This window comes from Pelobates fuscus, chromosome 9 (assembly GCF_036172605.1).
Source record: "Pelobates fuscus isolate aPelFus1 chromosome 9, aPelFus1.pri, whole genome shotgun sequence".
NCBI lineage: Eukaryota > Metazoa > Chordata > Amphibia > Anura > Pelobatidae > Pelobates > Pelobates fuscus.
In genome coordinates, this window is record NC_086325.1 from 18,333,214 (window position 1) to 18,359,411 (window position 26,198).

The 26,198-nt window shown below is 43.1% G+C and overlaps 1 protein-coding gene across 3 annotated transcripts; it reads left to right on the forward strand.

Moving 5' to 3' along the window:
• Window positions 1–523: 523 nt before the first annotated feature.
• On the forward strand, window positions 524–25,052 carry LOC134572425 (kielin/chordin-like protein). 3 transcript variants are annotated; one of them, XM_063431385.1, is made up of 17 exons: window positions 524–541; window positions 5,155–5,337; window positions 5,699–5,903; window positions 6,656–6,835; window positions 7,646–7,807; window positions 8,385–8,564; window positions 9,375–9,536; window positions 10,120–10,299; window positions 10,669–10,830; window positions 11,546–11,725; window positions 12,806–12,946; window positions 14,200–14,379; window positions 14,638–14,778; window positions 16,367–16,546; window positions 17,989–18,144; window positions 21,985–22,178; window positions 24,219–25,052. In XM_063431385.1, exons 2-17 carry the CDS (start codon window positions 5,242–5,244, stop codon window positions 24,582–24,584), a joined length of 2,865 nt encoding a protein of 954 aa, XP_063287455.1. In that variant the 5' UTR covers window positions 524–541; window positions 5,155–5,241; the 3' UTR covers window positions 24,585–25,052. The 3 variants fall into 3 exon arrangements, with proteins under 3 accessions (XP_063287455.1, XP_063287454.1, XP_063287456.1); XM_063431384.1 differs by lacking the exon at window positions 524–541 and having other exon boundaries at window positions 5,031–5,337; XM_063431386.1 differs by lacking the exons at window positions 524–541; window positions 12,806–12,946; window positions 14,200–14,379 and having other exon boundaries at window positions 5,031–5,337.
• Window positions 25,053–26,198: the final 1,146 nt, after the last annotated feature.

Sequence of the window (26,198 nt, forward strand, 5' to 3'; positions counted from 1 at the left end):
TTAATAATCAATATATTGGATGATTAATGGCAATAACAGATATTTTCAAAGGGCTGTGCCCATAACTAACCAGTTAGATAACTTGTTGCTGGTTATGATATAAAGAGTATTTTAATTGTCAAACGATTTGGAGCGGTTTTACTGAAATGGTGCAATCCTTGTACCAACAGCCTGGACACTTAACCCTCACACTGCCACCCGTGATCTGAGTAAACCGGTGCTTCTTGTTAATATAGATAACGCCATCTACTTCATTTCATTTCTTAGTTAACCTGTTACCTGCTGGGCATTTTCAATTTCAGGGGTACTCCCATTCAGCGGTGGGTTCATTCAGTTCTGTACAATGGTTAATTAGTTGGATTTACTGAAAATGTTTGTAAATTAATTGCTGCAAATTAACCCCACGTGTTTCTTTTTAATTATTATTATTAGCATTTACATAGCGCCAACATAGTCCAAAGCGCATTACAATTATAGAAAGGGGATATGCACTGGTGAAGAAGGCGCTGTCACACAAGCTTACAGTCTCTGAGGGTTTGAGGTAGGTGGATATATTTATATTGTTGGGTGTGTTGATTAAGGACACTTACCGCTGAGGTCGTCTGGTTTGGTACAAAAACACTGAGCGCTGTGTAAATTCTAATTTGAATTCATAATGGAACTTATTTCGTATTACTCCGTGGCATTTCTGAACATAAAAGGTTAATTTAAAGTGTAATGATCGGCTACATTAAGGAGGCAGGATGCTCAGAGAGATTGTGGTGCAGCCGGAACTTATCTTGCAGCCATTCCTATTGCACAACTTATCTGTCTACAGTGCACATGACTTTATAGAAAAACTGCATATATCTCCCGTCCACAGACGGCCCACGGTCCATCCTGTGTGCCATATAAATAGACAATGGCATGTTTATTTCACCGTCTCATCCATTGGTGGTTTAGCACAAACAGCCCTTATTGTCTGACGTGTCTGTAACACAAATTACCAATGTTTTAGGAAATTCCCTCTTTTTATAAGCCTTGCTGTACTGAATCTTACATAAGGTTTGTTCCAGGGACAGCCAATGTTATATCCAGCCAATGTCACATTAGAGCGTGTCACTGTGCAGTGGCGTACACACGATCCTTGGCCCCCCACCGCCCTCTGGCGCTTACTCTGCGTGGGCCGGGGCCGCTACACATGGCGGCGAGCACCTGGTCGCAGGGCTGCGTCCCCTGCGACCGCGGTATGTACACCAGTGTATGCAAATACACATACACTTAAAGGACCACTATAGGCACTCAGATCACATCAGCTCAATGAAGTGGTCTGGGTGCCAGGTCCCACTAGTTTTAACCCTGCAGCTGAAAACATAGCAGTTTCTCACTGACAGCCGCTACAGGCGCTTCTGCGATTCTCACTGTGAAAAACACAGAAGGAAGACGCTGGACGTCCATAGGAAGGCTTTCCTATGGGCAATTTGAATGCGCGCGCGGCTCTTGCCGCTCATGCGCATTCGGAGCTAAGAGGCAGATCGGGGCGTAGAGATCTCCAGCGCCAAGGGAGCCCAGCGCTGGAGAAAGGTTAGCGCTGAAGGGGTTTTAACCACACACACACTCACGAACAGACGCGTACACACCAGCTAACAGACACACACATTTACTGGCAGACACACACTCACTGACAGACAGACACACATACACACTCACTTACAAAACATACACTCTCACTGACAAACACACTCACTAACAGACACCAAATAGACTCACTAACAGACATACACTAACACAAACTAACACACACAGTAACACACTCACTGACACACAAACTAACACACACACACACTGACACTCACTAGCAGACACACACTCACTAATATCTACATCCATAAACACTGCTTAATACAGTATCCATTCACACATACTGCCTAATACCTACATCCATACACACACACTGCTTACTACCTACATCAATACACACACACTGCCTAATACCTACATCCATACACACATACTGCCTAATGCCTACATCCATACACACACACTGCCTAATACCTACATCCATACACACACACTGCTTAATACCTACACCAATACACACACACTGCCTAATACCTACATCCATACACACATACTGCCTAATACCTACATCCATACACACACACACACACACACACACACTGCCTAATACCTACATCCATAAACAGTGCACTGCTTAATACAATATCCATACACACATACTGCCTAATACCTACATCCATACACACACACACACACACACACACTTCCTAATATCTACATCCATACACACATACTGCCCAATACCTACATCCATACACACACACTGCTTAATACCTACATCCATACACACATACTGCCTAATACTTACATCCATACACAGATGCTGCCTAATACCTACATCCATGCACACACACTGCCTAATACCTACATCCATGCACACACACTGCCTAATACCTACATAAATACACACACACTGCCTAATACCGACATCCATACACACATACTGCCTAATACCTACATCCATACACACACTGCCTAATACCGACATCCATACACACATACTGCCTAATACCTACATCCATACACACACACTGCCTAATACCGACATCCATACACACACACTGCCTAATACCTACATCCATAAACACTGCTTAAAACAGTATCCATACACACATACTGCCTAATACCTACATCCATACACACACACTGCCTAATACCTACATCCATACACACACACTGCCTAATACCTACATCCATACACACACACTGCCTAATACCTACATCCATACACACACACTGCCTAATACCTACATCCATACACACACACTGCCTAATACCTACATCCATACACACACACTGCTTAATACCTACACCCATACACACACACTGCTTAATACCTACACCAATACACACACACTGCCTAATACCTACATCCATACACACATACTGCCTAATACCTACATCCATACACACACACATACACACACACACTGCCTAATACCTACATCCATAAACAGTGCACTGCTTAATACAATATCCATACACACATACTGCCTAATACCTACATCCATACACACACACACACTTCCTAATATCTACATCCATACACACATACTGCCCAATACCTACATCCATACACACACACTGCTTAATACCTACATCCATACACACATACTGCCTAATACTTACATCCATACACACATACTGCCTAATACTTTCATCCATACACAGATGCTGCCTAATACCTACATCCATGCGCACACACACTGCCTAATACCTACATCCATACACACACACTGCCTAATACCGACATCCATACACACATACTGCCTAATACCTACATCCATACATACACACTGCCTAATACCGACATCCATACACACATACTGCCTAATACCTACATCCATACACACACACTGCCTAATACCTACATCCATACACACACACTGCCTAATACCTACATCCATACACACACACTGCCTAATACCGACATCCATACACACATACTGCCTAATACCTACATCCATACACACACACTGCCTAATACCTACATCCATAAACACTGCTTAAAACAGTATCCATACACACATACTGCCTAATACCTACATCCATACACACACACTGCCTAATACATACATCCATACACACACACTGCCTAATACCTACATCCATACACACACACTGCCTAATACCTACATTCATACACACACACACACTGCCTAATACCTACATCCATACACACACACTGCCTAATACCTACATCCATGCACACATACTGCCTAATACCTACATCCATACACACATACTGCCTAATACATACATCCATAGACACACACTGCCCAATACCTACATCCATACACACACACTGCCTAACACCTATATCCATACACACATACTGCCCAATACATACATCCATACACACACACTGCCTAATACCTACATCCATACACACACACTGCCTAATACCTACATCCATACACACACACTGCCTAATACCTACATCCATACACACATACTGCCTAATACCTACATCCATACACACACACTGCCTAATACCTACATCCATACACACATACTGACTAATACCTACACCCATATACACATACTGCCTAATACCTACATTCATAGACACACACTGCCTAATACCTACATCCATACACACATACTGCCTAATACTTACATCCATACACACATACTGCCTAATACTTACATCCATACACACATACTGCCTAATACCTACATCCATAAACACTGCTTAATACAGTATCCATACACACATACTGCCTAATACCTACATATATACACACACACTGCCTAATACCTACATCCATACACACATACTGCCTAATACTTACATCCATACACACATACTGCCTAATACCTACATCCATACACACATACTGCCTAATACCTACATCCATACACACACACATACACACACACACACTGCCTAATACCTACATTCATACACACATACTGCCTAATACTTACATCCATACACACATACTGCCTAATACCTACATCCATACACACATACTGCTTAATACCTACATCAATAGACACATACTGCCCAATACCTACATTCATAGACACACACGGCCTAATACCTACCCTCATACACACATACTGTCTAACCTGACATGACAGTCAACATACAGAGAAGAGAAGAAACAATGATTCAAGTTATTCTCTTCATTTGCAAAGTTTGCCCTGGCTGTGCCTTGTCTGAACTGGATTATCATGTAATTTGCCAAATCTTCAATATAAATTTGAAAAAATATGGAGCATCGCATGGAAATAATGGTTAACAAGAGTTCTAGGTCATTTTCAATGTTTTGTTCATAGGAGTTAATTCCAGTGGAGTGACAGAGTGACAGCTCCCCATTATGTCCCAACTCACGTAAATGTAAAGGGGTCTTTACTTTAGTCAGTTTAGGGACTCTGTAAATACAGTCAACAAGACAGTGGATCGCTCTTTGCGTACCATCATATAACACTACCAAATAAAATATAAATAACATCTGTTACTAAGGCACCGCCTCTGCCCAAACTCACCCTCTTATCTCAGTCTCCAGATTCCAAACAAACCATATCAACTTTGTAAATCCTGTTACTAAATAGTTTTTCCATATGTTTTTTTTATCCATCTGACAGCCAACCCAATGTCACTTTCAGAGTGTTTATATAGAGGTGGATGTTCAAGACCAGCTTGAGGACATTGGTGGTGGCTTGACTGAAGACATGGGCTCATTTCGTGTAATGTGTTTCATCTTCCTATTCGTACCATACGCGGTAGGAAAAGATAAGGTGACACCACATCCCACAGAGGAAAAGCAGGTAACATTATGTCACTTTCTTTTAAACTGTCTTGAGATAAACATTTACAAAAAAAGAATCAACTACTTTTTTTTTTCAAAACTCCAAAGGCTTCTTAAATAGAATGCTATAAAATTGCCGGTTGTGTGTAATGTTAGTGATTTTATACAGATTTGAAAGTTAGAAGTGTGATATATTTTATAGACTCTATTTATATGTTAATTTAATTGTTAGAGGTAACCTTGATAGGTTTGAGTTTTTATCAATATGATTTGTATTACAGAGAAATAGAATTATTTTGTGTCAGCATGTGTTTTAGAAATTCCGGATGGTTTTAAATGGTGTAACCAAGTGGGATCCTTGCTTTGTTTTTCCTCGTTAGGGTTGCCCTAAGGTATGTAAATGCCCTGTGAAGCTCACATGTCCCCTAGGAAGACCCAAAGCATTTGACAAGTGTGAGTGCGGGTGTAGTGTGTGTGTACAGACCTTGGACTTGGCGTGTGATGGATTCAGACCCTGCGATGCAACTCAAAATCTGACCTGTGTCTACTCGACTGGTCCTGAGAACAAACAGGGAGTCTGCAAGGGTTTGTGGCATCTTAATAACCTTTTCAGAAATCATAGCTTGTCCCATCCTTCGCTTTGTATCTAATGCCTGCATTATCTCCCTTATGTTTGTTACATCTTCCCATTGTGTGTGTCACATATAAAGCATATTCTTAATTATAAGCTTTCAATGTTTTTTTGCATCTAATTACGTCCTCTCAAGTTACGTCTGACAGTCCGCTGCCATTTACAATTGTTTGCTTGAATTGCTTCCTCTTTGAATTAGTCATTTCCATGATAATCTAGCCCATAATTTATCACACTACGCTCCCCAATTCCTAGATAAATTCTTCTTCTTGAATCTTTCCTCTCTCTTGATGATAACTAATGAATTAATAAATTTCTTCTTGCTTCTCTGATTCCTTCCTGACAGTCTCATTCTTTCTTCTCTATTCATAGTTAGTCTTCTCCATAGACCCCTCATTTCATTTCTTCGTCTCCCTTTTCTGGTCCTCCTTCTCCATTGCCACCTTAGATTTTATCTACTGCCTTGGCTATCCCTCTCAATAGACAATCCTTTCCTCATGTTCTTTTCTTCTCCTGGTCCTCCTTCACCATGGTCCATCATTCTTTTCCGCTAATTTCCTACAGTCTTCACTAAACCCTGTCCTCTTCCTATAATGCTAGTCTATCTTTTTTTTATTGTCTATTGAACTCTCTCTCTACTGCAAGCTTTTTTTTTTTTTAATCTTTCTTCTTTCTCTCTTCTAATCTCTCCATCTCCATCCCACAGTCATCAGAAAGCATCGCTCCTGTTTTAACAACGGCTCTGAAGTCTTGCATGGTCAGACATTCCAAGATGGCTGTACAGGTCGCTGTAAATGTGACGATGGAATGATTTCATGCGTATCCCTTTGTCCACCAGTAGGATCTGCCCCTATTCCTGGCTGCCTAGACATGCGCTACGAGTCCGGTAAGATAAGTTCCTTCACTGATAGGAAAGTCTCTTATTATGTGATCAGACATGTCTCATAGATTGCAGATCTTGCCCTTTTACCAGAAGAGTTTAGCACCGCTCCATCGCTGTCACCAGCAAAGCTTTAGATGTATTGCTCTGGGTATAACAGGGGACCCTCAGAAACCTTTATAAACCGCATGCAGCAATTCGACACCTGGGACACAGACATTTATTTTAGTATTTATAGCAGAGGAATAAAAGAAGAGAAGTCTAAAATTGCTAGGGGTGACAATCCAAGTACAGAGGTAGAGAGGGGAAAATATTGTGAAATGCAGAGCTGGAAAAATGACCGCAGTTTGTAGAGTGGAAGGTGATTTAAATGAGAAGAAGGAAAAGATTGGTGAAGGCTGGATAGAAAGAGAAAATGGAGGAGAGACAATTATATTTCAAAGGGAGCAAAGACAGAGAGAACGGGAAAATATTGGTACAAGAAATAGGGAAAATCTTTCATAAAAACAAGATGGGGACAAGATGGGAAAAAGGGAGAACACTGAGTGAGGTGGGGGAAAGAAAAACTGGAAGAAGGAACAAAAACACCCAATGAAAGATTATAAACAAAGATTGCCTTTCTTTGCTGGAAGGTTAGAATATATTATAAAGTATAGCACTATAATAGATCATTTAGAACCCTGGCTACCTCCAGTCACAGCATTTTTAGAAATGTATCTATAGAATCAAACAGATAGAAACTTTACTTTAATATAACGTTAGAAATGGCCTGTGTACTCCGTGACAAGATACAAAGTCAGGTATCTTTCTCTTTAGTTCCAGGAGAATGCTGCAAGCAATGGAAATGTGTGAAATATGAATCCACAGACCCGAACCATTCCCAGGGGGATCCCCTTCACCCCACCAGCAAGGAGAACACCAGTCTTACTGCTAACACCCGACGAGTCAAAATTCCAAGCAGACGGAATCCTGACGGAGGTACGGGATCCACGGGATAAGTACATCATTAGACTAGAGCTGCAGCTCCATTAGCCCCCACATGAATCCAGCTCGGTGCAAAGGACGATGACATTAAATGAGCAGGTGGAAGAGCTGCTGGAGATGCCGCTGTAAACAGTACCTCGGCTGTTACAGAACTTCAACTCCCACAGTGCATTGCCAGTATAATGCTGCTCTTTGCCTTAGGGCAGGCGTAGGAAAACCTTCGGCATTGTAGATGTTGTGTATTATAACTCTTGCAGCCATAATACTGGCAAGCATCATGGGAGATGTAGTCCAAAATGTCTGGAGTGCTGAAGATTGCTTACCCCTGCTGTAGTGTATGGCCAGGTTATAGGGATCTCACAAAAGGAATAGCAGAGTGGGGTAGATAGTACGCAATCAGTACTGGAGTAGCCGAGGTAGCAGCCTTGTATACAGTCAGTACTGAAATAGCAAAAACTAGTCCCTATGTCTTCAACGTATTCTATTTCCATCTATTGAACTCTCTCTAATGCATGGCATGTTTTACAATGTTTTCTTTCTTTCTTCTAATCTCTCCATCTCCATTCCACAGTCATCAGAAAGCATCGCTCCTGTTTTAACAACGGCTCTGAAGTCTTGCATGGTCAGACATTCCAAGATGGCTGTACAGGTCGCTGTAAATGTGACGATGGAATGATTTCATGCGTATCCCTTTGTCCACCAGTAGGATCTGCCCCTATTCCTGGCTGCCTAGACATGCGCTACGAGTCCGGTAAGATAAGTTCCTTCACTGATAGCAAAGTCTCTTATTATGTGATCAGACATGTCTCATAGATTGCAGATCTTGCCCTTTTACCAGAAGAGTTTAGCACCGCTCCATCGCTGTCACCAGCAAAGCTTTAGATGTATTGCTCTGGGTATAACAGGGGACCCTCAGAAACCTTTATAAACCGCATGCAGCAATTCGACACCTGGGACACAGACATTTATTTTAGTATTTATAGCAGAGGAATAAAAGAAGAGAAGTCTAAAATTGCTAGGGGTGACAATCCAAGTACAGAGGTAGAGAGGGGAAAATATTGTGAAATGCAGAGCTGGAAAAATGACCGCAGTTTGTAGAGTGGAAGGTGATTTAAATGAGAAGAAGGAACAGATTGGTGAAGGCTGGATAGAAAGAGAAAATGGAGGAGAGACAATTATATTTCAAAGGGAGCAAAGACAGAGAGAACGGGAAAATATTGGTACAAGAAATAGGGAAAATCTTTCATAAAAACAAGATGGGGACAAGATGGGAAAAAGGGAGAACACTGAGTGAGGTGGGGGAAAGAAAAACTGGAAGAAGGAACAAAAACACCCAATGAAAGATTATAAACAAAGATTGCCTTTCTTTGCTGGAAGGTTAGAATATATTATAAAGTATAGCACTATAATAGATCATTTAGAACCCTGGCTACCCCCAGTCACAGCATTTTTAGAAATGTATCTATAGAATCAAACAGATAGAAACTTTACTTTAATATAATGTTAGAAATGGCCTGTGTACTCCGTGACAAGATACAAAGTCAGGTATCTTTCTCTTCAGTCCCAGGAGAATGCTGCAAGCAATGGAAATGTGTGAAATATGAATCCACAGACCCGAACCTTTCCCAGGGGGATCCCCTTCACCCCACCAGCAAGAAGAACACCAGTCTTACTGCTAACACCCGAGGAGACAAAATTCCAAGCAGACGGAATCCTGACGGAGGTACGGGATCCATGGGATAAGTACATCATTAGACTAGAGCTGCAGCTCCATTAGCCCCCACAATAATCCAGCTCGGTGCAAAGGACGATGACATTAAATGAGCAGGTGGAAGAGCTGCTTGAGAGGTCGGTGTAAACAGTACCTTGGCTGCTACAGAACTTAACTTCAACTCCCACAGTGCATTGCCAGTATGATGCTGCTCTTTGCCTTAGGGCAGGCGTAGGAAAACCTTCGGCACTGTAGATGTTGTGGATTATAACTCTTGCAGCCATAATACTGGCAACGCATCATAGCAGATGTAGTCCAAAATGTCTTAAGTGCTGAAGATTGCTTACTCCTGCTGTAGGGTATGGCCAGGGTATAGGGATCTCACAAAAGGAATAGCAGAGTGGGGAAGATAGTACGCAATCAGTACTGGAGTAGCCGAGGTAGCAGCCTTGTATACAGTCAGTACTGAAATAGCAAAAACTAGTCCCTATGTCTCCAACGTATTCTATTTCCATCTATTGAACTCTCTCTAATGCATGGCATGTTTTACAATGTTTTCTTTCTTTCTTCTAATCTCTCCTTCTCCATTCCACAGTCATCAGAAAGCATCGCTCCTGTTTTAACAACGGCTCTGAAGTCTTGCATGGTCAGACATTCCAAGATGGCTGTACAGGTCGCTGTAAATGTGACGATGGAATGATTTCATGCGTATCCCTCTGTCCACCAGTAGGATCTGCCCCTATTCCTGGCTGCCTAGACATGCGCTATGAGTCCGGTAAGATAAGTTCCTTCACTGATAGGAAAGTCTCTTATTATGTGATCAGACGTGTCTCAACAGATTGCAGGTCTTGCCCTTTTACCAGAAGAGTTTATTAGCACCGCTCCATCGCTGTCACCAGCAAAGCTTTAGATGTAGTAGATTTGGAAGATTATAAACTAAGATTTCCCGTTTACAGGAAGGTTAGAATATATTATAAAGTATAGCACTATAATAGAGCCTTTAGAACCCTGGCTACCTCCAGTCAGAGAATTGTTAGAAATGTATCTATAGAATCGAACAAATAGAAACTTCACTTTATTATAACATTAGAAATGGCCTGTGTACTCCGTGACAAGATACAAAGTCAGGTATCTTTCTCTTCAGTCCCAGGAGAATGCTGCAAGCAATGGAAATGTGTGAAATATGAATCCACAGACCCGAACCATTCCCATGGGGATTCCCTGCACCCCACCAGCAAGGAGAACACCAGTCTTACTGCTAACACTCGACGAGTCAAAATTCCAAGCAGACGGAATCCTGACGGAGGTACGGGATCCACGGGATAAGTACATCATTAGACTAGAGCTGCAGCTCCATTAGCCCCCACATTAATCCAGCTCGGTGAAAAGGACGATGACATTAAATGAGTAGGTGGAAGAGCTGCTGGAGATGTCGCTGTAAACCAGGGGTTCTCAAACTCCGGCCCCCCAGATGTTGCTGAACTACAACTCCCATGATTCACTGGCTATCTATGTAATTCAAAGAATCATGGGAGTTGTAGTTCAGCAACATCTGGGGGGCCGGAGTTTGAGGACCCCTGCTGTAAACAGTACCTCGGCTGTTATAGAACTTCAACTCCCATGATGCTTTGCAAGTATAATGCTGCTCTTTGCCTTAGGGCAGGGGTAGGAAAATCTTCGCACTGTAGATGTTGTGGATTATAACTCTTGCAACCATAATACTGGCAATGCATCATGGGAGATGTAGTCCAAAATGTCTGAAGTGCTGAAGACTGCCTACCCCTGCTGTGGCCAGGATATAGGGATCTCACAAAAGGAATAGCAGAATGGGGAAGATAGTACGCAATCAGTACTGGAGTAGCCGAGGTAGCAGCCTTGTATACAGCCAGTACTGAAATAGCAAAAACTAGTCTCTATGTCTCCAACGTATTCTATTTCCATCTATTGAACTCTCTCTAATGCATGGAATGTTTTACAATGTTTTCTTTCTTTCTTCTAATCTCTCCTTCTCCATTCCACAGTCATCAGAAAGTATCGCTCCTGTTTTAACAACGGCTCTGAAGTCTTGCATGGTCAGACATTCCAAGATGGCTGTACAGGTCGCTGTAAATGTGACGATGGAATGATTTCATGCGTATCCCTCTGTCCACCAGTAGGATCTGCCCCTATTCCTGGCTGCCTAGACATGCGCTATGAGTCCGGTAAGATAAGTTCCTTCACTGATAGGAAAGTCTCTTATTATGTGATCAGACGTGTCTCAATAGATTGCAGGTCTTGTAGCCCCATGTAGCCAAAGCGCAGCTTAAGCGGAACAGGGCCTTGACAGGGGTTAGGAGGCGGGCCCAGGAGGAACAGACAGGACAGGTGGGTTATGGGATATGTGGGTTTGGCTATTTAAGGGAGGAGCCATTTTGTAAGGTTCACTTCTAATTTCCTACCCGGTTCAGTTTGTCCCGCCCACCCTCCCTATATATTTATGTTTAGATATGGGTTTCCCGTTTTTTCACAGCGGCGGGATAGGGAGCTGAGAGAGAGGACATAGGCTCCCTATGAGGAACGTGAGGAACATGGAAAAAAGTGGAATTATGGTCAATGGTGGTTTCGAGTCCTGGAGGTGGCTCAGAACCTGGTGGGGCAGGGGTATCCGGGTATACCCCTGCCATGGTTACTTATGGTTGGCACTTGTTCGGTTCAAGTTGGCGAGGTTGGAAAATGTCGTTACATATTTGTATTTGTTATGTTGGGGGTCATTGCCCTCTATTAAAAAGAAGGATACGGATGAGAGGGGCGGAAGGTGGGGGCAATGACCCATGTTTATATGTTAACTTATTTAAAGCAATATTATCGTTATATATATTATAAATTATTTAATAAAGCTGTGGACAAATTTTCCCATATACCAGGTGTCAGTGTGTTATTGGGTTAGGTATGTGGGGGGTTTTTGTCCAAGGTTCCGCCAGCCCATATGGCGACTATACACCGGTCATGCCCTTTTACCAGAAGAGTTTATTAGCGCCGCTCCATCGCTGTCACCAGCAAAGCTTTAGATGTGTTAGATGTGGAAGATTATAAACTAAGATTTCCCATTTACAGGAAGGTTATAATATATTATAAAGTGTAGCACTATAATAGAGCCTTTAGAACCCTGGCTACCTCCAGTCAGAGAATTGTTAGAAATGTATCTATAGAATCGAACAAATAGAAACTTCACTTTATTATAACGTTAGAGATGGCCTATGTACTCCGTGACAAGATACAAAGACATGTATCTTTCTCTTCAGTTCCAGGAGAATGCTGCAAGCAATGGAAATGTGTGAAATATGAATCCACAGACCCGAACCATTCCCAGGGGGATCCCCTGCACCCCACCAGCAAGGAGGACACCAGTCTTACTGCTAACACTCAAGGAGTCAAAGACGGAGGTACGGGATCCATTATAAGTGCGTTTGCCTGGAGCTGCAGCTCCATTAGCCCCTATTTTAATCCAGCTCTTGCAACGGAAAATGGCATGAAATGAGCTGCTGGAGGGTTAACCGAAAGATGGTCCCCCAGCTTTTATAGAACTTCAACTCCCATGATGCTTTGTCAGTCTAATGCTGTTCTTTCCTGTAGGATATGATGAGGTTATAGGGATTTCACCGAGGAATAGCAGAGTGTGATGATAGCAATCAGCATTAGAGTTCCAATACAGTCAGTATTGAAACGGTGAGGTGGGCTATATTGTTTATGATCTCTATATGCAGCATTGTACATTATCAGGACTTTGATATTAGGGCTGGACTGGGAAAAAAAGGCTGGCCTTGGTTTTGGGGATCTAATTTGTGCATAGGGGATCCAGAATGTGTATGTTTGGAATGAAGTGTGGGTAGTTGGTGTTTCTATAGGGATCTATTGTATGTATGTGTGTAGAGGATCCATAGTGTGTGTGAAGGGCATCTAGAGTATGTATAAAGGTGGTAGTGTATGTCTAGGGTGCAGTGTGTGGGAGGGGTGCACTGTGTGTGTGAGGGGTGCAGTGTGTGAGAGTTGTGGAGTGTGTTAATGTATTGGGGCTGGTACAGGCCTATATTGTGGGGGGGTGGGGGTGGGGCAGATGGAGGCAAATATATATATAAAGAAAAAAAGTCCTGCACTCCTACTCACTCTTTGGACCCGGTGCTCGACTGCACTAATAGACAAGAAACAAAAATAGTCAGCACTATCAGGGTTTGTAAAAAGATTCAAATTTTACTCCAATAGTCGACGTTTCAGCTCCACTTGGGAGCTTTCATCATATCATGTATGCTGTCCTGATGAAAGCTCCCAAGTGGAGCTGAAACATCAAATATTGGAGTAAAATTGGAATCTTTTTACAAACCCTGAGAGTGCTGACTATTTTTGTTTCTTATATATATATTTTGAATAAACTTAGAAATATATATTTAATTTTTAAATAAAAATAAATAAATAATAGTTATATCCCCCTCCTGTCTTACCATTGTCCAGGGAAGGGGGACATTGCAAGCACTGGTGGTCCGGTGGGTCAGTGATCTCTAGCCTGCAGCTCCTCTGGCTCTGATGAGATTTTTAATATTTTAATGGTAAACAGGAGTCCCCTGCAACAAATCTCAATCAGTCTTTCTCGTCCTCTGAGTTAGTCCCTCTCTCTGAGTCAGTCTCTCTCCTTTTCCTCTAGTTATCGGAAAGCAGCGTTCCTGTTTAATCGATGGCACGGAATACCTACATGGTGAGAAATTCCAGTTTGGTTGTGTAGGTCGCTGTGAGTGTCGGGATGGTGCCATTGGTTGTTCAAGTCTCTGCCCGCCCTCCCAACCAGCACCCATTCCTGGCTGCAAGAAAATGCAATTAGAGAGTGGTAAGATATATTCCATTTTAAACAACAAATATATGTGCTGGCCCTTTGAAATAGGGGAAAGAAACAAGAGACAGGGGAAATAAAATGCCAAAGGAAAATTTAAACTAAGATTGCCATTGTACTGGAAGTTTATCATATATTATGATGTATTGCACTATAATAGATCTCGTAGAAATCTGACTATCTCCAGCCAGAGTCTATTCAGAATAGCATGTGTTCTCAGTGACAAGATACAAAGTCAGGTATATTTCTCTTCAGTCCCAGGAGAATGCTGCAAGCAATGGAAATGTGTGAAAAATGAATCCACAGACCCGAACCATTCCCAGGGGGATCCCCTGCACCCCAACAACAAGGAGAACACCAGTCTTACTGCTGACACTCAAGGAGTCAAAGATGGAGGTACGGGATCCATTAACCCCTTAAGGACCAAACTTCTGGAATAAAAGGGGATCATGACATGTCACACATGTCCAGGGCTGCCACCAGAAATTTTGGGGCCCCTAACTCAGCTCAGGGTCTAGGCCCCCTGGGGCCCGCCTCTAAATACCGCCCACTGGGTCCGCCTCCAAATACCGCCCACAGGAATACACACACAGACACAAACACACACACTGATACAAAAGGACACATATACATACTAACAGACATACACACATACAGGCATACATACTGACACACACATACTGAGACAGACACACAGGCATACATAGTGACAGACAGACACATACTAACATACATTCAGACACACATGCATGAGGGCATAAAGACACATACATACACACATACATACATTCATACATACAGACACTGACATCCATACACACATACATACATACATGGCATACAGACATACACACCGACATGGCATACAGACATACACATACATACATTCATAATGGCATAAAGACATACATACATACATACATACATACATTCAGACTGACATACATGCATATATACAGACATACTGACAGACATACAGGCATACAGACATCCATACACACAGACATACGTTCATAATGATATGCAGACGTACATTCATACTGACATACAGACATACATATATACATATATAATGACATGCAGACATACATATATACATACATAGACAAACATACATCCATAGACATACATGCATGCATACAGACATACACAGACATACACAGACATACAGACAGACATGCATGCATGCATACAGACAGACATACATAGACATACATACAGACATACATACAGACATACAGACATACATACATACATGCATGCATACAGAGACATACATACATAGGCATACATACACATACACACAGACATGCATGCATACAGACATACATACATACATAGACATACATACATACATAGACATACATACATACATAGACATACATGCATACAGACATACATACATACAGACATACACAGACATACACAGACAGACATACATACATAGACAGACATACATACAGGCATGCATACAGACAGACATGCAAGACCTTTTCTTTGCAGGAGGGTGGCTGAGGATGATGGGAGTCGGCGCAGCTCCCTCTTCACTGCTTGGCTCTCCCTCTTCACTGGCGCGCGCGCTCCTCCCGTGCGGAGTGAGCTGGGAGGAAGTGACCACTTCCTCCCAGCAGCACTTGTGGCTGCTTTTTTTTTTTTTTTTTTTAAAGGGGCCCGGTCGCGCTATACCACTATATATATATATATATATATATATATATATATATATATATTATTTTTTTTAAAAATAAACTTAGAAATATATATTTAATTTTTAAATAAAATATATATATCCCCCACCATTGTCCAGGGAATGGGGGACATTGCAAGCACTGGTGGTCCGGTGGGTCGGTGAACTCTAGCCTGCAGCTCCTCTAACTCTGATGAGATTTTTAATATTTTAATGGTAAACAGGAGTCCCCAGCAACAAATCTCAATCAGTCTTTCTCGTCCTCTGAGTTAGTCCCTCTCTCTCCTTTTCCCCTAGTTATCGGAAAGCAGCGTTCCTGTTTAATCGATGGCACGGAATACCTACATGGTGAGAAATTCCAGTTTGGTTGTGTAGGTCGCTGTGAGTGTCGGGATGGTGCCATTGGTTGTTTAAGTCTCTGCCCGCCCTCCCAACCAGCACCCATTCCTGGCTGCAAGAAAATGCAATTAGAGAGTGGTAAGATATATTCCATTTTAAACAACAAATATATGTGCTGGCCCTTTGAAATAGGGGAAAGAAACAAGAGACAGGGGAAAGGGAGAATAAAATGTTTAGTTTTTTTAAATATTAAATGTAAAGATTTCCGTTTTGCAGGGAATTTATAATTATCGCTGACTCCATATGCAAAATGAAAACGTTTATAGCTTCTTCACTCCAAACAATTGGTTTGTTTCTATGATGCGCTCAAATACCGCCACTTTCCACGCAAATAAATGCAATGTTTGGCGGCTGGTAATTCGTATTTTAAATTGAGTCATTGAATGTTCAATGGGGACTGCCACTTCTCTGGAATTCACTCTGATAAAATCACCTGTAACTAGCGTTGATTGTTTTCATGAGACGCTAGCAAATAAAATCACAATCCAGTTCAGACAAGGCACAGACAGGGCATATCTTGCAAATGAGGAGGAGGAATAGACACATTTTGTTTCATTTCTCTCCTTCTATATCAGCTCTATCTATGCCGACTGCCAGGTGCAAAGGACAGAGCTTATAACAATGATTGACAGGGAGCCAAGAAGGAGGTACCCATTTACTGAATAAAGAGTTTGGGATTTCTACATTTAATTATTTGCTAAATATGACGAAGTAAGCATGATATTAAAATTCTAAAAAGTGACAATTCCCCTTTAAGTAACTGCCCTGCTCTAGATATAAGGTTAGTTTCTGGTGCTAAATAAGGAACACTGCATCATGTCTGTTTTAGGTGGTTTTTGTTTCTTTTTTTGTTTTGTTAAATTTAAATAAATGTTTGGGCTTTTCTTTGTGTATGTTATACTTGTTTTGTTGTGTTAGAGTGTTCCTTTAAAGACATTTAATTATAGAAGCCAATGTAAAAGCAATTGGGTCTGTATTCATACATCTGGCAAGTTTGTGGAAACACGAAGGATAACTCGGTGAAATGTCCTGGTGACGTTGCTGTGGAATTGATTGGCACCTTGAATGTTCTTAATGAAAAATACACAATTATCCAACTTTGAATGCCAAGTGGTGGTCAATATCAGGAGATATGGAAATAAGGGAGATATGTGGAGTGATTTGAGCAGATCTATAGAGCAGATAAATTGGATTGAAGGAGAGAGAATAAAGAGGGTTGTAAGATAAAACAAGCTGAGTTATGGAGAGAAGCTGGCCCTCGGTATTGATGTCCCCGGTTATCGATGTTGTGATAGAATGACAAAAAATGTCTTGAGATGAATGAGAGGCTGATTATTATGTAAAGTTTACATATTTTTTATTTTTTTTAGCATTTTAGCAACTGTTTTAGAATCCTGCAAACATTTAGAACTTTAACTATAAAACTCAAAAAGAAACTCATCGTTAGGTTATAAGAAAGAAAAATGTGATTGTGCGACTAACAGATTTTAAAACTCAGACACTCCTTTCTTTCTGTTAAGTGCCAGGGCAGTGCTGCAAGGAATGGAAATGCAAGGAATATGATTCCGTTGACCAATCCCAGGGGCTTCCTCTGTCCCCCACCAGTAACAAGAATGACAGCCATGGTGTTAAAGGACAAGGAGTGAAAAGGAGGACCAGAGAGATTTCTGACATAGGTACATTATACACACTAAATAAATATATAATCAGTATTGGGAGAGCAGTGTGGGCCGCAGGGTAGGCATGTGCATGGGGAAAATTTTCGGTTTGCTTCGGCATTCCGAAATTCAGGACTTTGGCAATTCGGGATTTCGGCACTTCGGAATTTCAGGACTTCAGCACTTCGGGACTTCTCTTGCAGCCGCTTAGTAGATAACTCCCTAATTCCCACGGTATTAGGGAGCTATCTACCAAAAGGCTGAAAGACTTAAATTGGTCTTTCAGCCAAATTTACTGATACTAAGTAAAAATGACTTAGTATTAGTAAATTTTGCCCCTACTCGCTATACCGCGAGTAGGGGAATGTCTATTAAACAGTGAGCAGCCTGTGGCTGCTCACCATTAAAAAAAAAGGGTCCACCCTCCCGTGCCCCCACCCGCGACGTGCGAGTGGGGGCTTTTAAACTAAAGGGGGACCTATTACCCCCACCCTGAGCGGCGGGTGGGGGCCCTAAATACTAATAAGGGGGGGGGGGAACCTAATGTCCTCCGCCCTGGCCCCCACCCCTGAGCGGCGGGTGGGGGCCCTAAATAAAAATGTTACCCACCCCCCCAGGTGACTAAGTGACTAGGGGTCCCCAAACCCCTAGTCACCCCACCCCCCCAAAAAAAATTAACCCCTACCTACCCCCCTCACCCTAAAAATAATAAGGGGGGGACCTTTCACTAAGTACCAGTAAAAAAAATAAAACTTACCATTTGATGTTTTCTTTCTTCTAAAATTCTCTTTTTTCAGCCCCCAAAAAGGCCAAATAAAAATCCATAATAACTGACGCACCTGTCACCATCACCCCCTGCCTCTGAACATCATCCCCCTTCGCTCTCACCATCACCCCCTCCTTCACACCATAACCCCTTCCTCACACCATCACCCCCCTTCCTCACACCATCACCCCCCTTCCTCAAACCATAACCCCCCCTCCTTCACACCATCACCCCTCCCTCACACTAATACCGCCCTCACCATCACCCCCCTCCCTTTCACCGTCAACCCCCTCCGTCACACTAACTCCCCCATACCACCCTTCCTTCACACCATCACCCCCACATAAACCACATTGTATCATATTTGCCTTGCTTCATAACATCAATATTCGTTATAAAACCAGGAAAAGGTGGGCATGGATGGTGAGCTGATTCGGTGGTACAATGGGCCACTTGACTGGATTTGCCCCTCAGGCCTGAGGCTGCCAGCCCTCCCCTGTTAGGTCCCCCCCTTATTAGTATTTAGGGCTCCCACCCACCACTCAGGGGTGGGGGCCAGGGGGGAGGACATTAGGTCCCCCCCATTAGTATTTAGGGCCCCCACCCACCGCTTAGGGGTGGGGGCCAGGGGGGAGGACATTAGGTCCCCCCCCTTTTCTAATTTAGGGCCCCCACCCACCGCTCAGGGGTCGGGGCCAGGGGGGAGGACAATTCATCTATTCAGACATTCGGAAGTACCCGAATTGCCTGAAATTTGTCCAAATTCACATTTGGACCGAAACGAATTGCACATGTCTACCGCAGTGTATATAAATCAGTATTGGGAGAGCAGTGTGGGCCGCAGTGTATATAAATCAGTATTGGGAGAGCAGTGTGGGCCGCAGTGTATATAATCAGTATTGGGAGAGCAGGGTGTGCCGCACTGTATATAATCAATATTGGGAGAGCAGGGTGGGCCGCACTGTATATAATCAGTATTGGGAGAGCAGGGTGGGCCGCACTGTATATAATCAGTATTGGGAGAGCAGGGTGGGTCGCACTGTATATAATCAGTATTGGGAGAGCAGGGTGGGATGCAGTGTATATGATCAGTATTGGGAGAGCAGGGTGGGTCGCACTGTATATAAATCAGTATTGGGAGAGTAGGGTGGGCCGCACTGTATATAATCAGTATTGGGAGAGCAGGGTGGGACGCACTGTATATAATCAGTATGGGTGAGCAGGGTGGGTCGCACTGTATATAATCAGTATTGGGAGAGCAGGGTGGGTCGCACTGTATATAATCAGTATGGGTGAGCAGGGTGGGTCGCACTGTATATAATCAGTATTGGGAGAGCAGGGTGGGTCGCACTGTATATAATCAGTATTGGGAGAGCAGGGTGGGTCGCACTGTATATAATCAGTATTGGGAGAGCAGGGTGGGCCGCAGTGTATATAATCAGTATTGGGAGAGCAGGGTGGGTCGCACTGTATATAATCAGTATTGGGAGAGCAGGGTGGGTCGCACTGTATATAAATCAGTATTGGGAGAGCAGGGTGGGCCGCACTGTATATAATCAGTATTGGGAGGGCAGGGTGGGGCGCACTGTATATAATCAGTATTGGGAGAGCAGGCTGGGTCGCACTGTATATAATCAGTATTGGGAGAGCAGGGTGGGCCGCACTGTATATAATCAGTATTGGGAGAGCAGGGTGGGTCGCACTGTATATAATCAGTATTGGGAGAGCAGGGTGGGTCGCACTATATATAATCAGTATTGGGAGAGCAGGGTGGGACGCAGTGTATATAATCAGTATTGGGAGAACAGGGTGGGTTGCACTGTATATAATCAGTATTGGGAGAGCAAGGTGGGTCGCACTGTATATAATCAGTATTGGGAGAGCAGGGTGGGCCGCACTGTATATAATCAGTATTGGGAGAGCAGGGTGGGCCGCACTGTATATAATCAGTATTGGGAGAGCAGGGTGGGCCGCACTGTATATAATCAGTATTGGGAGAGCAAGGTGGGTCGCACTGTATATAATCAGTATTGGGAGAGCAGGGTGGGATGCAGTGTATATAATCAGTATTGGGAGAGCAGGGTGGGTCGCACTGTATATAATCAGTATTGGGAGAGCAGGGTGGGCCGCACTGTATATAATCAGTATTGGGAGAGCAGGGTGGGCCGCACTGTATATAATCAGTATTGGGAGAGCAGGGTGGGCCGCACTGTATATAATCAGTATTGGGTGAGCAGGGTGGGTCGCACTGTATATAATCAGTATTGGGAGAGCAGGGTGGGTCGCACTGTATATAATCAGTATGGGTGAGCAGGGTGGGTCGCACTGTATATAATCAGTATTGGGAGAGCAGGGTGGGCCGCACTGTATATAATCAGTATTGGGAGAGCAGGGTGGGTCGCACTGTATATAATCAGTATTGGGAGAGCAGGGTGGGTCGCACTATATATAATCAGTATTGGGAGAGCAGGGTGGGACGCAGTGTATATAATCAGTATTGGGAGAACAGGGTGGGTTGCACTGTATATAATCAGTATTGGGAGAGCAAGGTGGGTCGCACTGTATATAATCAGTATTGGGAGAGCAGGGTGGGATGCAGTGTATATAATCAGTATTGGGAGAGCAGGGTGGGCCGCACTGTATATAATCAGTATTGGGAGAGCAGGGTGGGCCGCACTGTATATAATCAGTATTGGGAGAGCAAGGTGGGTCGCACTGTATATAATCAGTATTGGGAGAGCAGGGTGGGATGCAGTGTATATAATCAGTATTGGGAGAGCAGGGTGGGTCGCACTGTATATAATCAGTATTGGGAGAGCAGGGTGGGCCGCACTGTATTTAATCAGTATTGGGAGAGCAGGGTGGGCCGCACTGTATATAATCAGTATTGGGAGAGCAGGGTGGGCCGCACTGTATATAATCAGTATTGGGAAAGCAGGGTGGGCCGCACTGTATATAATCAGTATTGGGAGAGCAGGGTGGGCCGCACTGTATATAATCAGTATTGGGAGAGCAGGGTGGGCCCCACTGTAAGTAATCAATACTGGAGTGGGCATTAGAGTTGGCAATAATTTTGAATTCTTTCTTTCTAGAGGATGATGATTCTTTGAATAGTGAATCCACATGCACCAAGGAGGCCACTGAGTGGACCACCTGTTCACGCCCCTGTGGATTTGGCCGTTCAGTGAGATTAAACTATGATCAGGAGACCTGTAGGCCACAGGCAGAAAGGAGGCTGTGCATGATCAGACCTTGCATGGGGGAATACACGGCTGCAAACTACACGGTAAGGAAGGCACATAGAACGGAGAGATGGCTGCTAGCCAATACTTGCTAAGTGGGAGCCAGAGAGTAAGAAGGCAAGGGGAGAAAAGGGGAAAGTCTGTGTCTTATCTGGAAAAAAATCATTTGCGGCACATTAAATAAAAAAAACTTTGTGATTTTTTTTGTTTATGTAGTTTCTAAATTCTAATTATATTTAAATTGTCTTAAAAGGAGACCAGAATGCGTGGTAAGAAAATTAAGACTCGTAGCCCATATTAATGTGAGTGAGACAGAATAAAATGGAATTGTGATGTCCTAAAATATTTAGCATTTTCATGATTTATGATGTGAGTTAAAGGGACACTCCACTGCCCACATTTTTTTTTTTTTTTTTTAAAGTAGATACACCCCCTATGAAAACATACATGCACTTAATCATGCATTTTTTTTTTCATTGGTGGGTCTATCTAGAACAGGGGTAGTAAACCTTTTTCTACCTACCGCCATCTAATGCATCTTTCTTGAAGGAGAAATTTCCTTACCGCCCACCAGTTCTCGCGCAAGTGCAGAATATTTTTTTAGAAAAGAGGGTGTTTTTTCTTGGAAAAAAAAAGGTAATTAAATGTATCTTTTTATTTCTACTTTATGCATGCTTATAATGTTTTTAAATTTATAAAGTTTAGTGAGAAAGCAATAAAGTAAATTAACTACTAATTAATTCTCGTTATTCTCTCCTTCTCCTTTCTTTACTTATTTCTTTTATTTTATAAGTAAACAAAATTTTACTTGCCAAAACATGAGCCACTCTACACACTATGCTTCTACCTGTCCCTGCTTTCTCATCCGTGTATCAGCTCCCCCCCCTTTTTTTCCCCCTTTTTTCTTACTTTTTTATCTCCTTTTAATTTATTCTTTTATTTTACCTTCCTTATAGCAATGCCCAACAGGAAGGCTGAGCTAGGTAACCCACTTATTATTATTAGCCAACAACAATTCTCTCCTTCTCCTTCCTTTATTTTTTATTTTCCTTCTTTCTCCTATTCTACAAGTACTCTGTTCCTTCTTTCTCCTTTTTTTTTACAAGTACTCTGCCCCTTCTTTCTCCTATTCTACAAGTACTCTGCTCCTTCTTTCTCCTATTCTACAAGTACTCTGCCCCTTCTTTCTCCTATTCTACAAGTACTCTGCTTCTTCCCCTCCTCTACCCGCGTGTTACACTCGTTTGCGCGAGCACGCGTTCGTACGTGGATACACATGCGCGTGCGTTCGTGCGCTGGCATCTGAATGCTCGCACTTCCCTAAAAACCACCAAATAGAGCGTTCATCTTTCAGGATGAATGGAGGAATCTGCTTGTGCTGTAGAACCCACTACCGCCCAACAGGAATCCTGAAACGCCCACTAGTGGGCGGTAGGGACCAGGTTGACAACCCCGGATCTAGAATGAGCTTGCAAAAGCTGCAGTTCTCTTGTCTGCAGCCTTTGCAAGCCCTTCCTTTCTTCTCCAGCCCAAACTTTACGTGAATGTCCAGTCACTAATGCACCTCAATGAAAAGTATTTGGAAGGTAGGTGCTCTAGGCCATGGGTGCCCAAAAAGTAAATCCTTAGATGTTTTAAAACTACAACTTCCATGATGTTTTGTCATCCTAAAGGCACGCAAAGCATCAAGGGAGTTGTAGTTCTGAAATATCTGGGGATCCATCTTTTGGGCACCCCTGCTCTAGGCAATTGCTGTCTCTAGAGTTTAGCTGCACTGAGTTAAACAAACCAGGAAGTAACAGGTCCAGTTGTCTGATTGACAGCCAGGGGGGTGTAACAACTATAATTTATAGAAGTGTCAATTTCTATCAAAAGCTGTACGTTTTTGTATAATAAAAAAAAGAGAGAACATACTCTTCATATAGAAACCACTTCAACAAGTTGCAGTGGAGTGTCCCTTTAATATAAGAAGATTAGAAGCAAAAAAGGAAGCGTAATGGATGTATATCTAAGGGCATGCTCTTCTTTCCCACCACTGGTTGGGTGTTTTACCCATGATTATCCCACCCTCCCATCTCTTTCAGATCTTGAAATCCAGCAAAGTCTGTAATCGCCTCGTGCGTTGGTCAGAACCTCTGCATCTGTACCACCGAGGATGCCAGTCCGTGCGTTCCGTCCAGCCCAGGTTCTGTGGGCAGTGCACAGATGGTCGTATTTGTGCCCCCTCAGCGAGCGAAACACTCTCTCTGGTCTTTCATTGTCCCCACAATAACCGCAGAGTCACGAGACAGATAATGTGGCTGGTGAAATGCAGCTGTGGAAAAAAAGGGGGAAAGAAAAGGGGAGAGCGAAAAAAGGGGGAAGAAAATAACAGAGAGAAGGAAATGGATGGAAATAAAGGGACTGAAATAGAAGAATTAGCCACAAATGACATAGAAGTAGGTGGATAAAATGGAGATGGGACAGTAATTACAGTGGAGGGGCGTTTGATAAATAATAAAGAAAAGGGAGTTTGTTGGAGTGGAGAACATTGAAGACGAGCATTTAATGAGCAGGAGAGGTAGACTGGAAGCTCCGTATATGGGAGAGTTTATTTTGCATTTTGTTCTACGTGTGCCTATATGCTGCCTTGCGATGTGCAGACTTACTTACCCTTGCACCCAGTTTGGGTTTAGCTGGCCTTATTCAGACCTTCCCCTATGTCCATGCCACTTCGGCCAACTTGTATAGTTTTATTCCTCGTGGTTCCAGAATCTGTTCCCGCTGACAAGCCGTTTCTCCGTGGTTTTCCCTCGTACCCACCGTCAATGAGCCCGTCTCTTCCGAAGGGTGACTCGCCTGCTATATAGGGACGTTATTTTTACTCATAATGCTCGCAGTCAGTGAATGTATTAACATAATAAAATGTTGTCACATGATTCGCCTCTCTGTGTAATTAAATTAACTGCACTGGCTTAATGAGGAGGACATGACAGGAAGAGGGAGACACATGACTGTGGGCGCGTGTGCTTGCTTTTAAAGCATGAATTTATTAGGGCTGTAAGTAGCAGATTGTATCCATCAGTTTAGCTCCCTGTCTTAGCCAATACCCTGTAATATACACTTTACATGCTTTACTGGATTTAAATGACGCTATGGTAATGGTGATAGAACAGAATGAAATAAAGTGCAAAATTAGAAGATAAGGGTTTAGGCCAAGCTAATATTGTGAGAGGTGTAAGGGGGTGCCTAAGATGCCACTAACCCATGGCAGACAATTAAAAATATCTCAGGATGTGCAGCATTTCAAGCTGAAACACTGCATATAGATACTCGTATAACCATAACCACTTCAAATCACTGAGGTTGTTGGAGGAACCCTTTAAACATGCAGTGCTGGACTAGCACGGGCCCTGCACAATCTCTGTGTGCTGTCTTACGGCCGCAGTACTTTGCAGACAGACATCCCAACATACCTCCTGCTATTTTCATTTTCAGAAGGATGATTTGAGGCTGCAACCCACAACTCCCTTGCCAGCCCTTCCATGCTAGTGGCCCAGGGGGCAATTCCCCCCCATCTCCCTCTGCCAGGTGACCAGTGAGTGTAAGATGAATATTAGGTGGTGAGATTGTATGTATAGAGTAATCAGGAGATTGTGCATCGTGGTGTGGCGACGGACCCTGCTAAACTACTGATGTGGGGCCGCACGGCAAGCCCTGCTGGTACCCACCGGGTGGCCCATGCACTTAAGGCCACCCAATGGCAATGTGTATGCAGGGGCCCAGTCAGCGCTGCGGCCCTTAAAAAGCGTAGCCGGGCCTGCCCCACAATTAAACTCTTCTGGAAAGGCATCCAAACGGTAATATCACAAATACTACATAGACCGTAAATCTAAACCCATGGACATTCCTGCTGGCCAAGCCCCTCGACAATTGGTCCAGACCAGAACAACAATTGCTAAACAAAATAGCATTGGCAGAGGGGGCGGGGCCAGGCCGCCGGGCGAGCTGGTCGCATGTCAGACCAGCTCCTGACACTTTTAACGAAAAGAATCAGAAATCTAACTAGATTGGCATAAAAAAGC

Coding starts and splice junctions, on each gene's coding strand:
- LOC134572425 (XM_063431385.1), top strand. CDS start 5,242: ATGGGCTCATTTCGTGTAATGTGTTTCATCTTCCTATTCGTACCATAC. Junction 5,338..5,698: donor ATCCCACAGAGGAAAAGCAG/GTAACATTATGT, acceptor TTTCCTCGTTAG/GGTTGCCCTAAGGTATGTAA. Junction 18,145..21,984: donor CAGAGAGATTTCTGACATAG/GTACATTATACA, acceptor CTTTCTTTCTAG/AGGATGATGATTCTTTGAAT.